The sequence below is a fragment of the Bactrocera oleae genome, chromosome 3, assembly GCF_042242935.1.
Source record: "Bactrocera oleae isolate idBacOlea1 chromosome 3, idBacOlea1, whole genome shotgun sequence".
In the NCBI taxonomy this organism is placed as follows: Eukaryota; Metazoa; Arthropoda; class Insecta; order Diptera; family Tephritidae; genus Bactrocera; species Bactrocera oleae.
This window is the reverse complement of record NC_091537.1, coordinates 9,113,570-9,128,329: the sequence shown is the minus strand read 5'-3', so window position 1 is coordinate 9,128,329 and position 14,760 is coordinate 9,113,570. Positions and strand designations below refer to the sequence as shown.

At 34.9% G+C, this 14,760-nt stretch overlaps 1 protein-coding gene across 2 annotated transcripts; it reads left to right on the top strand.

The window, feature by feature from the left end:
* The first annotated feature begins 441 nt into the window (after positions 1–441).
* LOC106617108 (4'-phosphopantetheine phosphatase) lies at positions 442–2,306 on the top strand. 2 transcript variants are annotated; one of them, XM_036358002.2, is made up of 2 exons: positions 442–693; positions 772–2,306. In XM_036358002.2, exon 2 carries the CDS (start codon positions 776–778, stop codon positions 1,865–1,867), a length of 1,092 nt encoding a protein of 363 aa, XP_036213895.2. In that variant the 5' UTR covers positions 442–693; positions 772–775; the 3' UTR covers positions 1,868–2,306. The 2 variants fall into 2 exon arrangements, with proteins under 2 accessions (XP_036213895.2, XP_014089581.2); XM_014234106.3 differs by having other exon boundaries at positions 445–693; positions 763–2,306.
* Positions 2,307–14,760: the final 12,454 nt, after the last annotated feature.

Here is a 14,760-nt window from a genome sequence, read left to right as displayed (position 1 = left end):
CACACGGTTAAAGAAAATAATCAAAAGTTGTGGTTTGGCATACAATTATAACGAATTGACAAAAAATTATCTGCTATTAGTAACCACAAAGTAGTTTTTATCAGAGAACGTATATCATATCTCTGGTTTTTATTATCAAAAGGAGATGCCATATTTTCTTATTAAACTAAATTTAATATAACATATTAAAACAACGTCTAATTGAAAATTTAATTCGTATGATATCTGTTTATAACATAAAGGCATACGGAGCACAATGGATTCTAAAAACTGGAAATTATTGCACCAAATTGGAAAAGTAATACCAATTGGGTTTACTTCGTAGAATTAACAAAATAACATACTTCAAGAAGAGAACTTTTAATTTACGTTCTCTGCTTTAAGTACAAATTTTTCAAATACATGAACTGTAGACAATGCTAATCGCGTGGCAACTCCAATCAGCTGGCAATCACTTGTTTTAGTTTTGTTATGATTTATCGCGACATATACGACAGAGAACTATTTAAATATTGATAAAACTGAGGAAAGGTGATTACTCTTTAATTAGCGGCAAACGAGATTAACGACAAAGTAAAAAACACGAAAATTACATTCATAACAAGCAGCAACGCAATTTATTCTACATACCCGAAAAAAAGACAATTGGCTAGTGGGTGTGCACAGAGTTGGACACTTTCCACGGAGTTGAAGGTATTTCCTGATTTACAATAACAGCAAAGCATAAATGTTCATGCGTATAAACAAATTGTTTAATTTAAGCTACGTCAGAAGTATGGGCGAATCGAAGTGCTACACACTGTTAAGAGATCCTAATACATATACGCCAGATACAATCGACTTGAACAAGGATACGAAAGCGGCTGCATATTGGTTCCCTTGCTTTCGTGACTTGGTTGCGAAATTTGCCACACAGGCAGCCGAAAGTCAATGTCAAACTGACGACACAGCCACACAACGGGCGGAAAACTTCCGTAAATCCTATTTGGAAAAACTGGATGAATACCAAAGAAATACAGAAATAAATGCGGCGAATAATATTGTGCTGGGTATACGTGAATTGCTGGAATTGAATGAGACACAGTTGCGTTTATTTGGTTTTGCCGATCCATGGAAACAACAAAAACAATTAGAAAACACTGCTGCCGTTGCCAACTTAAAGAAGCGGTTGGAAGAGTTAGATGCCATCGATGACAGTGCAGCACGTTGGACAGAGCTGGTGCGCGGTGTGCTTGCTGGTAACATGTTCGATTGGGGTGCACAAGCTGTGGCGAGTATTTTGAATGAGGATACAAATTTCGGTTTACATGCAGCACTGGAGCGTATACAAAAACGTCCTTGGCTAATAGACAACTTGGATGCCTGGTTGCAGCGGTTGCGTGGCAATGCGCATAAAAGTGCGCTTATCTTCGTCGATAATAGTGGCGTAGATGTGGTGCTAGGCATACTGCCATTCGTGCGTGCACTGCTGCAACGTGGCACCAAAGTGCTATTATGTGCAAATACCGAACCTTCGTTGAATGATGTGACAAGCGGAGAGCTGTCCGATGTGTTGGATAAATGCTGCACACATTGCAGCATACTCGCAAAAGCAAAGCAAGAGCAAAACTTACTAGTGTATGCGAATGGACAGAGCGGTCCCTGCTTGGATATGCGTACATTGCCGAGTGAATTGTGCGATGCTATACAAAAACATGAGACTGATTTGCTAGTAATTGAAGGTATGGGCCGTACGCTGCATACAAATCTCTATGCGAAATTCAACTGTGAGACACTTAAATTGGCTGTCATAAAGAATAAGTGGCTGGCGGAGCACTTGGGCGGTGATACCTTTGCAGTTATATGCAAATATGAAGATGCAAGCTAGTTAATACCACCTAAGTTATACTGCCGTTTAATTTGAGATTAGATTATCTATTTTAGACTACTTGTTTTAAAGAGATGGCGACGCGTTATAATCGTGAATTGTACGTGTGTGTTAAACAAAGAAGAATAAATCGTTTATTATCGTCACGTAGATATGCAAGTTAATACGTAATAATAAACTAAAATAGGCATACAAACATCAAGACAAGAATATGTTACGTTTTGGATAATTTGCAATGTGAGAATATAAGTGTCAATGACCAACTGATGAATGATTTAATATAAAATACATATATATATATATACAAGATATTAATTGTTGAAGAAACAAATTTTAAAGATTTCTTTGTAAAAGGCAAACGCGCCTTTTCGAATTTAGTCTATGGTATGTCAATTGTTGTGAACAGAATAAAATTTGTAATTTTACTAAAAAAAAAAAATACCAAACGATACAAAATTATCATTTCAGTATACAATGGAGCAGTGTGTGTAGAATAATTGTTTTTTATCACATCGTTTTATCATATAATATGCATTCATACTTAATCTAACGAAATCTACAGATGTCTGTGTTTATTTTAGTTTTAGTTTAGTTGTCTCTGTTAAAATATTTGCCGTGTGTGCTTACGCTTAGGTGTTGTTTAGTAAGGTGTGTATATAATTTTATTTTGGTTTCAAATGGTATCGTATAATGGCCTTGCTTTACCCTTAACAGGGTATATTATATTTGCCACGAAGTTTGTTACACTCAGCAGGAAATGACGGAGACCCTACAAAATGTATATATAAATGATCAGCATGTTGAGCTGAGTTGTCTGTCTGTCTGTATATACGCGTAATAGTCTCTCAGTTTTCAGATCTGAAATTTTGATTAAATCATCATTTTCTTCCCAGGAAACTGCTCACTTGTCGATACTGTCGATATCGTACCAAGATAGCATACATATATGGTGCATACTTGTCATACAAACTACCATAAACCATCAAAATCAAGTTCTTGTATTGAAACAATATCTAATATATTTGACAATATATCTTCACGAAATTTGGCATGGATTATGACTGGAGGCAACGGTATAATCTTCGAACAATCTGTTTCGAACGAACTTTAGAATATAGCTGCCATACAAATTGATTGATCCAAATCAATCAAAATGGTTAGCATTAAATGTTTACTTCAAAAATTTGACTGGGCATTCTCAAAATATATATAAATATACACTTAAAATTTTTAGTTTATTTTCAATTCCATAAATCGCCAATTTTAGGCTCAGTTCGCCCCAGCTTATTAGTGCTAGTATATATAAATGCATATATATTTGATAACACAGTTTAGAACATACGAACACTTAACATAATCCAAGCGCTACGAATTGCCACCTAAAAGTTCCTAATCTCCAACACAAGCGCAAGCAAATCATGTGGAAGGAGTAGAGCAAGCTGTTGCGCTGACACAACACAAGCGTTTGAGCGGATTTAGTTAGTGCCCGACTTTGGAATTTCAAATTCCATAGTGGTGAGACATGATTGCTGACCAATTTTAAAGTGTAATTAAAATTAATACAAACGCATGCTTCTAGTCTAGCCGTAAGACAGTCGTGCTGAGCCATCGCGAGACAGACGAATTGCGAAACTAGCAAACTATTTTAGCACGTACAAATATTCTGCATTTCTACACACTTATATATGTATGCATGTATGTATGTATGTACGAATCTCACCAGCGTTGTTGGCATAATCCATTTTAGAATGACTTTGTGCAACGCTTATACTGTATGTAAGTATGCGGTAGACGTTGAAAACTTTTGCCGACGCACACAAATTCCACTAAAAAAGACGATTCACAACACAATCATTGGCTTGTGGTGGCGCAATGAAAAGTTTGGCGTTAAAAAATCAGTTATTGTCGTTAGCGCTTACAGCGTGCAGTGTCACCAAGCAACGTTTTTGTTACTGTGTTGCTGGCGCTGACGACATTCTTGCAGAATCATCGCAAGTTGCAGGGTGACGCTGCGCTCAGCACATGGCTGCAATTATAATTGGGCCGTATGAAACTTTTTGGTTGCGATTACACATTTTAGATTTCTAGATTTCATAAAATACATAATTTTGTGGCTGAACTTTTTGATATTGTAGACTTGTAGTTAAGAAAAAAATATGTATTTACAAAATTTTTTAAGTTATATATGAAGTCAGTCAAATTTATTATCGCTAGAAAAATAATCAAGTTCTTAAAGTCAACTCTTTTGCTTTGCTTCAAGTGCACTTACTGCATCTTTTCTTTGGCCCCAGTCTAATCTAATGCTGATTAATTGCATTTTTTTCTCGCTTTGTTCGCAGAAAATTTCACCGCAGCAGCAGAAGCTCTAAAAGAGCAAAAGTTTTAGCCACCACTTAAGCCAGAATTAATTGATATTTATGTGGCTCATTTGAATTACTTAATATAGCGCGAGTGTGAGCTGCAGTGCTGGCGCAAGAAAACATATAAAGTGAAAAGTTTTCGAATTAAAAAATGCAAATGAAAAGAAATGATTTGCTGGTATGTACGGAGCGACAAGAAAGCACTAGAAAGAAAATGGAGATTACAATAGATTACAATGAGCTCGCGATTGCGAAAAGACCAACTTTTGTTATGCAAAATTTTTTAGCAGTTTACTTTAAAATTGTAATCGTAAATTTGTATTTTGAGAACTGTATGAATTGTGATTGCCTGTGAGAGTACTTTAAAAAGCTTATTATAAAGATATCGTCACATGAAATCAAACAAGCTTTAAATTACAAAAAATTCAAAATCGACTTTTTAATTGATTCATATGTACCGTATCATAATACATGTTTCTTTAAAATTTTATAATCCAACAACCAATAATAACGTTGCTATAAACCAAATTCAAGAAGTTCTAAGAGCAAGCGTAACCAATTTGTCAACCAAGACAGTAACTTACGCCTTGAGAGAAATAATAAACAATATGACCATAAACAAACATGACATTGTGTATGTTTTTATATATCAATTTGTTATAATTCTAATAAAACCTGCTTTGTTTTGGTTTTTTGCTTCACCTGTAAAATTTATAAAATGTGGCTTAGAGCTTTTTCGTTTTTATGTGACGATATGTGTATTATATGGAGCTTTAAAGTATTGTAGTAGTGAAAGAAAAACATCTGATTCTATATTCCTGAAATTCATTTCTAGAATTCAGTAACATTTTTTTTTACTTTACATTGACCATTACCACTATAAACAAGTTATCGGTTCTAACCTCAAAATACATAAAATTGTCTTTAAACAAAGCTTTCTATGTCAACCCTTATTTATTGACGCTGAAACTCAAAGGGTATTGTCAGGTCCAAGTTACAGCATAATTTGCCGATTAAATAGCCGATTAATGGCCCAGCTATGATATTATTTGCACTTCTAACAAGTAACATGTTAGCTTCGGCTGCACCGAAACTATAATATCCACAGTTGCATTTATTATAGCATAAAAAGGCTATAAAAATAACTTTATCTTGATTTTAATCAGTGAGTTTATATGGCAGCTATATGCTTTAGTGGTCCGATCTGAATAATTTATTCGAAGATTATAGCGTTGCTTTCGGCAATAATCTATACCAAATTTTGTGAAGATATCTTGTCAAATAAAAAAGTTTTCCTCACAAGTACTTATTTCCGATTGTTCAGCTAATATGACAGCTATATACTATAGTGGTCCGATATCGGTGATTCCGAGAAATGTGCAACTTTTGAATAGAAAACTACGTGTGTAAAATTCCAGATCGATATCTCTAAAACTAAGGGACTAGTTCGCGTGTATACAGCCGGCCATGGCGAAAACGACGCAGTGTCACGCTGATCATTTGTGTATATACATACATATTTTATAGGGTCTCCAACGTTTCCTTCTGGGTGTTACTTCGTGGGCCATTTAATGTACCCTGTTCAGCAGCGTAAAAAAATTATTGAAGATCATGTTACTTAGAAATTATTAGAGGCGTGTGAGATTACCATATATATGGCCTATTTTAATAGATAATTGTAGGTTAAATTAACTGGAAAACAGCAAATTAAATTTTAGACAACTTATGCACACTTTAAAAATATTTTGAGAAGACATCAATACTATTTAATAAATAGATATCAATCATCAATTACGAGCAACAATCAATACTTAATAGCCAATTAAGAACCTGAAAGCGACAAAAATAAACGAAATGTGAAAAAGAAAACAGAGAAGGAAATCTGAAATTGGCTGCCAGTGAGGCCACTTAAAATCAACATTGTGCCAACCATAAATAATGTCTTCTTCTGTTGTCAAAAAAAAAAAAATAAATAAAACAAATAAAAAAGCGAAATAATATAATAAAAGAAATCATACTTTTCAAAAGTCAACGGCGTGCAATGATCTGCAAAAATAAGCGCTTGACGACTTTTGTGGACAACGGTAAAAAAAAAGTTGAAAAAAATGAAAATAATCTGCTACCACAGCAGCAGCGGCCAAACAGTTTAGATGACTTTCAGTTTTCGCATTTTTTTTTTCCAAAGCGCTGCAGCATATTTCTGAAATTTATTTTCATATCACAGACTTAATCTAACATTTTTGTTATTACTTTATAGTATATACACACATACATACAGACACTTCTTTCTCCGTACGCTTTATCATATTATATAATCGCTCTTCTTACTGCCTCCGCTAGTTATTTTTTGAAAAATAAGTAAAAGTGTGGCGAGCGCAATCTGGCGCTGAGATTGCTTTTCAATTGATGTTTTCATTCTGTGCAAAGTTTTCTATTTTCTCCTATTATGATTTTTAGATTTTTTGCTTTATTTAATTTTTCATGCACTTCCTCAGTTGGCCAATTACCTTAACGATTACGAGCGATTAAGCGAATTGCTGCCACACGCCACTGCAGTTGCTTGCTTCCTAGTCCGTTTCCTTGGCAACTGCTTGTGTGCGTGCATGTGTTCGTTGCGTGCGTTTTGTGTGCTATGCGACAGTAAATCAGGCAAAGCCAACGGAGCGTATGAGTGACTTATTTTCACACACTTTTTGACCTCTCTCTCTCTCCCTCTCTCTCGCTTTCTATGCGCAGCAAATTGCTATTTGTACCATTTATGGTTTTTATTTTTTTTCAATTACTCAGCTAATAAATCTTCGAGTTATGTATTTTAACATATATGTACACGCATTCATATGTACATATGTATTTATAAAAAATAAATTGATTCAATTATTATTGAAATTGCTTGACACTAAATTAAATTTTTTTGATATTTTTAATTTTCAAGAAAATTATTTATTGCATTTTTTGTGTTGAAAATAAAAGTATGTGAGATAAGCTTCCGTGAAAATATGCCAGCATGAATTATACGATTGTTTAAGAGGCATATGAAGAAAATGTGAAATATTTATGTAAATTGAATTTAAGTCAGTTAAGAGGTTATACGTGGGTTGCCTTTTATATTTCGTGATTTGGGTAATCTGACAACTCGCAACTTTATAGTAAAGCTTAAAATTTTTGACATACGAGCGCTATTTGTGTTACAGTAACTTAAAATATTCATCTGGGCAAAAATTTCGAACATTTGCGCGCAATTAATTTTTTAAATTTTGGACGTGGATTAACTCAGCAACAGTGCATCGATGAACTTAATTTTTGTCGATGACGCTCCAAAAAAAGTTGCTCGCGCTCTTAGCACGTTTTTCGACACCTGAAGAGGCAGTTGATGCGTTCAGAACGCATGTTTTGGAGATACCTCAATCAAAGTGGCAAAGGTGCTTCTACAATTGGTTTAAACGCACAAAGTGTATAGATGTTAGTGGAGAATATTTCGAAAAACAATAAAGTGATTTTCGATGCTTGAAATTTCTTTTTGGTCTCAAAAGGCAATAGGCATATTTACTTAGAAAAACGGGATTTTTCGTGAACTTTTTTAAAGAGGTATTTTGTTTAAAAAATAAGTGCTTTTAAATTGTTAATGTAACTTATATTATTATACTATAAAAATCAGTAATTCTAGTCAAAATTTTGGGTCCCTACACAAAATGAAGGTTCCTACAAAAAAAAGTTGTTTTTTATAAAAATAATTACGCTTCAGTTTGGTTTACAAATCGAAATTATTATCAAAAATTTAATTTTTTTTCTTAATGTATATACAATATATTTAAAAATACACACAGATAATTTCATATCGTTCCAGTGAATATTTTCGAAGCTATACGCAAATTTGATAAAACGTTTCAAAACGCTGGATTACCTCTCAGAATGGTGTTTTCAAAGTCAGTGATCAACATTACCCGAAAAAGGCTACCCCGATTAGTCTCAAATTTTAACACGAGCTTCTTAAATATATTTTAATATTTAGTAATTAATCGAAGATTTTTTTTCTCCGATATATATTTTAGTTTTTATAAACAATTTAAAGCCGAAACTTCGATGGAAAAACGATTGAGAAAACGTAATTTTGTCAAAAAATTTTAATATTATTTTAACTGTTTGGTTATTTAATTTCAGATGATTTAGTTCAGAGATATAGTCGTCACCGCAAAACGTCTTTTTTGAGAGGAGCTCCCGGAGATCAGCTGTAGCTCTTTTTCAAATAAATATTTTTACTAGTACTAAGTCTTAAAATATAGCTTAAAGATACCATAATATGTGTATAAATTTTTGAATCAATAAATTTAAAAGTTTTTTCAGAAAACTTCTGGAAAATTCACTTTTTTCGGCCTTCTATCTGTATATAACCCCTTATGCCGCCTAGTGCCATTTATAACAGCTGTTTGTCCGATTCGCTAGTCTTTAAGGCTTGTTGAATCGATGGACAAAAGTGATAGTTTTAATGGAAAGTAGCCTTATTTTGTAGAGAAAAAGTCTTAGCGTCCATATATCTTTAAAGATAAATAATTGTTGAGGTAATGGTGTGACATTTCTTTACATATTTCAGTCTATTCGACGAAAAACAGCCTTCAATATTTGATTTATTTGATTAAATATCATAATTTCTCAAGTAAAAATAATACTAATGCTTACACAAATATTTACAAAAGTTCTTCAGAACAAAATGCAACACTATAAAAAAATATATATAGTATATTCCAACTCGACGTTGATAACTACTGTATTCCTTGTTGCAGAAAAATATGCTGTTAGCAAAATCACACTTATCATGCTTGAAATGGCATTTTCTAAATAAATATATACATACTTGTACTTGTATGTATATATTTATATATTGTACTTTATATGTAAACATATACAATGCAAGGAAATTTTATTGTATATCTTTTAACACATTTGTAAAATATAAAATTTACATAAAAGTCTTTCACTTGCATGATTTTAGGAATAAATAAGCAAGTTGTTTTTGCACGCACTTGCTGGCAAATATTTAATTATTCAAATAATATAAGACAGCATGTTATTTACTAGTTAATTTGCTTGTTTGTTTAACAAATGGCCGCTTAAGAGCCTTCAACTATTTCCGGCAACGGAAGTTTAGGCGAAATAACAAAATAATTCACATTTATTTAATTGAAAGAATGATTGAGTTGTTCAAACGCAAATCTACTAGAAAGCAATTAAAATAATCAATTTGAAATAAATGTTGCCAGAATATATACATATGTATATCTAATTTTTTATTAAAACAAAAAAACTATGTTAATTTTTTTTGAAGAGTTTAGGCGATATTTAAAATTTTCTTGACCGCTACGATATATGCGAAAAGGTATTATTATCTAGGGTAAAACGCAGAAGAATTTCCGGATAGTGAAATAAGAGCAAATTAAGCCACTTTTCTTGCTTTGGAGATATTGAATGTTTTACGGATCTGGGACGGAGTCCCAGCATATTAATTGTCCGAGTTCAAAATCTAATTTCTAATTTCTATATTACAACCGGCAGTTAAGGAATGTGTTCAATAATTCGACACATATCCGAATTAGTTTTGATAAAAGAACAGTGGATCAAACGTTTCAGATGACCTAGTAGATAGATAGATAGATAGATCAAGCGCAATAACCATCTAAGATAACCAGTAGCAGGTTCTTTTAGATCGGTTACAGTCCTTATATTGCCAATGCAGAAATCGTCTTCTATAGTATAAGTTCACTAAAGTCTAAGTCTACTAAAGTGAGATTACAGTGTTAGAGGCATTCATTGTTTGGGGCATTTTTCTTGTACGAATAGAGAAAAGACTGCTTAATGGCTTAAAGTATTTTGAAAAATCTAGTAAGTTTCAAAGAAAGCATTATAAAAATTATTATACGAAAAATTATTCTACGCAAAAAATTTTGAAATACTAATATTTTAAAAATTATCACTTTTTACATGGCTTAACAGAAAACGCTTACAAAATTTGAACCAGAAAAGCATGCGCTCTCAAGTGTATTAAACAACAGTTTTTTTGTAACAAATTACGTATCTTTTTGCAATATAGTTCATGTTATGCAGCGCAGACCCCTAAAAGTAGACAAGAAGAATGTAGCAAAACATTTTGCGGTCTTCACCACAACTGACGCCGTGCTCACACGTCACATTATGGCTTGCAATGCCGGCATTATTGCCACATAAAATTCACGTTGAATAGCGGTACGCTTTAACACTTGCAAATAGTTGGGCCAGAGACAGCAACGGACCTCGGTGCGCCATGTGCGGTGCCAACAGTTAAGTACGTTTGCTGGCAAGGGCAGCGGTGGGAAGGCAGGCAGTCAGCTAGCGAGCCAACCAACCACAGTGTTAGTAAAGCTGCTGCGGCTCGCCAAGGAATTTCTAGCGCCAAAGCGTACAACAATATCATGTCAGTGAGCTGGAGCTGCGACAGTGGCGGCGGTGGTGGGCTGGCAGCAGGAACAGCTTAACGACAGTAACTGCAACAAATTGCTGGCAACACACACGACACAACAGTCAACATCTTGCCAGCTATTTGAGCAGTGCACAAATACTGGGAGGGAGGAAGCGACACACACACTGGCAGATACGCTGAGACGCTAACAGACAAATCAATTACGAAATGCAAGCAAAAACAAAAAAAAAAAAAAAAATTAGGAAAAATAATAAAAAAAAGGAAAGGAGTGTGGATTACGGTGATGAAAAGGGTAGTAGCTTGGCAAAGTGTGAGCAGGTGGAGTGTGAAGGCGCAGAAGCATGCGGCCAGAACGACATGTGCAACGTGGCGTATAAGCGACATGGAATGCGGCACGGGCTCTTGGATGAAGTGGCAAGCCTTTCGCCGTCGCTCAGAGCACAGGAAAAGGAAGAGGAAAATCAGCAAGCCATGTTGTACACGTAGCTTACGTAGCATGTGCATGCCGTTATGCTGGAATGTGTGCAAGGAAGAAATGTGCAACAACAGTGGTTTTTGTTGCAGCAGGCAAATGACGGTCAGGTGAGAAAAGCAGGCGTGCAGGCGAGTGCAGAGATAGTCAGTTGGCTAGGTAGAGCGGCAAGAAGGCAGACGTGCGCATAAATTGCAATGCAGACTCACAGCCAGTTGGGCAGGCAGGCAGGCAGGCAGGCAAGGAGTCATCCAGCCAGCAGTGATGATAGACACGGAGGTCGACACGCAGTCAACGCGCAGGCAGTTCGGTTATCCAATTCCATTATCGCGTGCATTAAAACGATTTTTCATGTGCGTGCCCGGCTTCTTTTTGCACCGCCTTAACATTCCACTCTGTCATGGGTTTTATTTCTCGTTTGCTTTGCCGGCAATTTTTTCTACACAATCTCGCTTCCTGCAACTGCTTCGGTTTGGCAACAGCACCTTGCCTTGTATTGCCTGCCGCATAATGGCAATGGCAATTTTTATTTAACTCTTATTAAAACAGGCGTGAAAGCGATAATGGTCCATCGGGGTTGCAGAGAGCTGGCAAATAGTCGCCGTGGCGTATTGTAACCTGCTTCTGCGGTGGGCAGGCGTTGCGGCAAGCAGCCGCGGTTGATACGAGTAATAAAGTGTGGCGCTTTTAGTGTGGAAATTGGCGAAATTAAATAAATGTCAATGTGTGTCTGTGTGTGTGTGTGCATGTGGTTAAAGGTGGATACAATGAAAAAGCGATGTGCGCAAATTGCAAACTAAGTGATGAAATGGATAAAATATTGCGAATTCATTGCAGACTTGGATTTTTTGGTTGTACAACATGGCATATGATAACAAAAATTCAAATGTATATATATGTATAAGGGCAGTTGGATGCGCCGAGCATAAAAACTTAACTTCTAGGGTAAAAAGAGCAGTGGTTAAATACATAAGGCGGATAAGGCCTATGGTGGTAGCGCTGCTTCAAGTAGGGAAAAAAATGCAGCTAGTTAGCGGTATAGCGTGAACAAATGTTACAAATTCGCAAATTGTGTTAAAAAATACTACTTTTGTAGGCTTTATTTTCGAAGCAGTAACTCGTTTTTTTTTATTTTAGAAAAATGGTGTTAATGATGTTAGTTTGGATATAAAACGTTGAAATAAGTTCAACTTTGCATCAAATAAATAAAAAGAGATTAAAATTTTCTCCACAGACCCAAAAATTAAGATAACATTAATTTGAGAAGTTACTAAAGGGAGGGTTTTCGAGAGATTTATGTATTTTACTGAAGTTCTTGTGCAGCCGGTATAGGCACAACCAACCGTTGGCTACAAAAAAAAAAAGTCTAGTGTACTTATACTGTTTTGTAGTTAAGAACAGCCACAAGCACTTTTAGCTGGTATCTAAATTTAGATAAAAATCACCTACGTGAAGTCTGTTAAGCTCTTTCTAATGGAAATTGTTTGTTTTTTGAATTAAAGACTTTTCGTCACCGAATCTATGTACATAAATTTGAGAATATTTTTCGAAAATTTGAAGTTGATCCGGCAAATACCTGAGTGCAAACGGCTTTCAATACTTAAATGCACCTTTTTTGAAACGTTGTTTTTAGAGTCACCAGTCCAAATTTCTCCGAAATGGCTGGACTGAACGCCTCGGAATTTTCACACGACGTTTTCGGATATATTTGATCGAAGGAATAACGTTTTTGATAAGAAGTTCGATTTTTTAAAGCGACTCTGGAGTATACATTTTTCACAAAAAAACAGGCCATTTTGTCAAAAATTAAAGATTCTAACTTCACTTTTTTTCGGGCTTCCTTCTGGAAATCCATTAGGGGAACAAGGGAAACCCAAATTTTTAAAAATTAATCGCTAATTATTAAAGTACATGAAATTCTGTAAATGCACAATTTTTAGTTACACATTAAATAAAACAACCCTTAAAAAAAATTTAAAAAAGCGCATATTTTCCGAGTTGCGAGTAAATGTAGCCTGCTAATCTATTAAAATAAATTTCTAAAATATAAAAATATATAAAAAGCCTAAATAATATATATTTCGTAATTAATTTATGAAGTACTTTTTATATTGGTTTTGCAAAAGAACTTAAATTAATTAATATCAATATATTATGCCTAAATATATGAAACCTAATTTACAGCTCAAAAAGACCAATAAGCATAAATGCAAATATATTCAGTTACATAAAAATATGCGCGAGCAACAGTTTGCTTATCTCAGCAACCGGCAATTTATACAATATTTTATCGGAAGGTTATGGTGGTGCTTACGTACACGGGTACTTGAGCCGATATTTGATATTAAGACGACGATATATACATATATACTAACATGCAAACATACTACACACATACACACACAATTAAATGAATATATCTATATGCGTATAAACACTTACGTATAATAAATATGTTTTTGGAGAAATTCTTTGCCTGAATATCCAGCGACTGCCAACCAGCAAAATAGGCAACTCACAGTCTGACTTTGACATTATTGCCTCCTAAAACAGTTCCTCCCATTCGCCATGCACTTCAATGCAAATTTCATCACCCTCCACCCATCCAGTTAGTCACCTAACAATTCGATATTTATTATTCATACAAGTATATACACATGCATCCACACATGCGTCACACATACATACATACATTCTTAGTCGTTGTGGGTGAATTTATACCTTGCGTATTTTTATTGCAAAATATTACCACAGACAATATTTTCATGAATATTCCTTACACATTTTCGCATCACGTTTTCAACTGAGTGTGTAGGCGTGACATTTACTTACGTCGTTTGTGCGTTTGTGTGAGTGTGTCTGCGTTATCGTTATACGTTTATTTATATGCTTATTTCCTCGGCGGCATGTTATCAGTTACAGGATGGCGCAATCAAATGTGTGTCTGTGTTAGGCGGTCGTATTAGTTTGCATGTAGGAGTAAGTGGGCTGAAGGCGATTCTGATATTCTCGAGTTATACTTGTATGTACATACGGCTATATTTTGTATATTTGTTATACTAGAAAATTCTTTTACATACAATCCAAGAGGGAAATTTTTGAAAATTCACTTGTTTGACAACCTAACGGCATAATATTTTTATGTATGAAAAAATATATGAAAAAAAACTGTACAATAAGGGTATATGTAATAGGGAAAAGGTTCGAAAAAATCCCTCGCCGAACCCTCTCCGAGGTTGCCGACTGGTAATAGATTGGACAGTATAACGACGATGTCAGAAACGGGCTAGTAACAGTTCGCCCCTGTTGTAACTGGAAAGTATCCAGCTAAGGTCTGACATTTTATGTGGGTGTTCGTTGCCTCTCAATAGCCCAGCATTCGGATAGAAAGGTTGTCATGCGACCCGTACCGAAGATCAACCTGGCGATGGGCCCTTAAATAGCCTAGTCTCAAACGGAGCTAACAGTTAACTGACGCCCTTATTACACTCCAAAATATGAACCAATACTATAAAAACCAAAACAAAGGATTTAAGTATTCTGGATGTCCTGGAAAAAAACCGGAGGCAACTAGTTCTTCCGAGAAGAAGTTAGCGTTTCTAAAGAGCTCGAA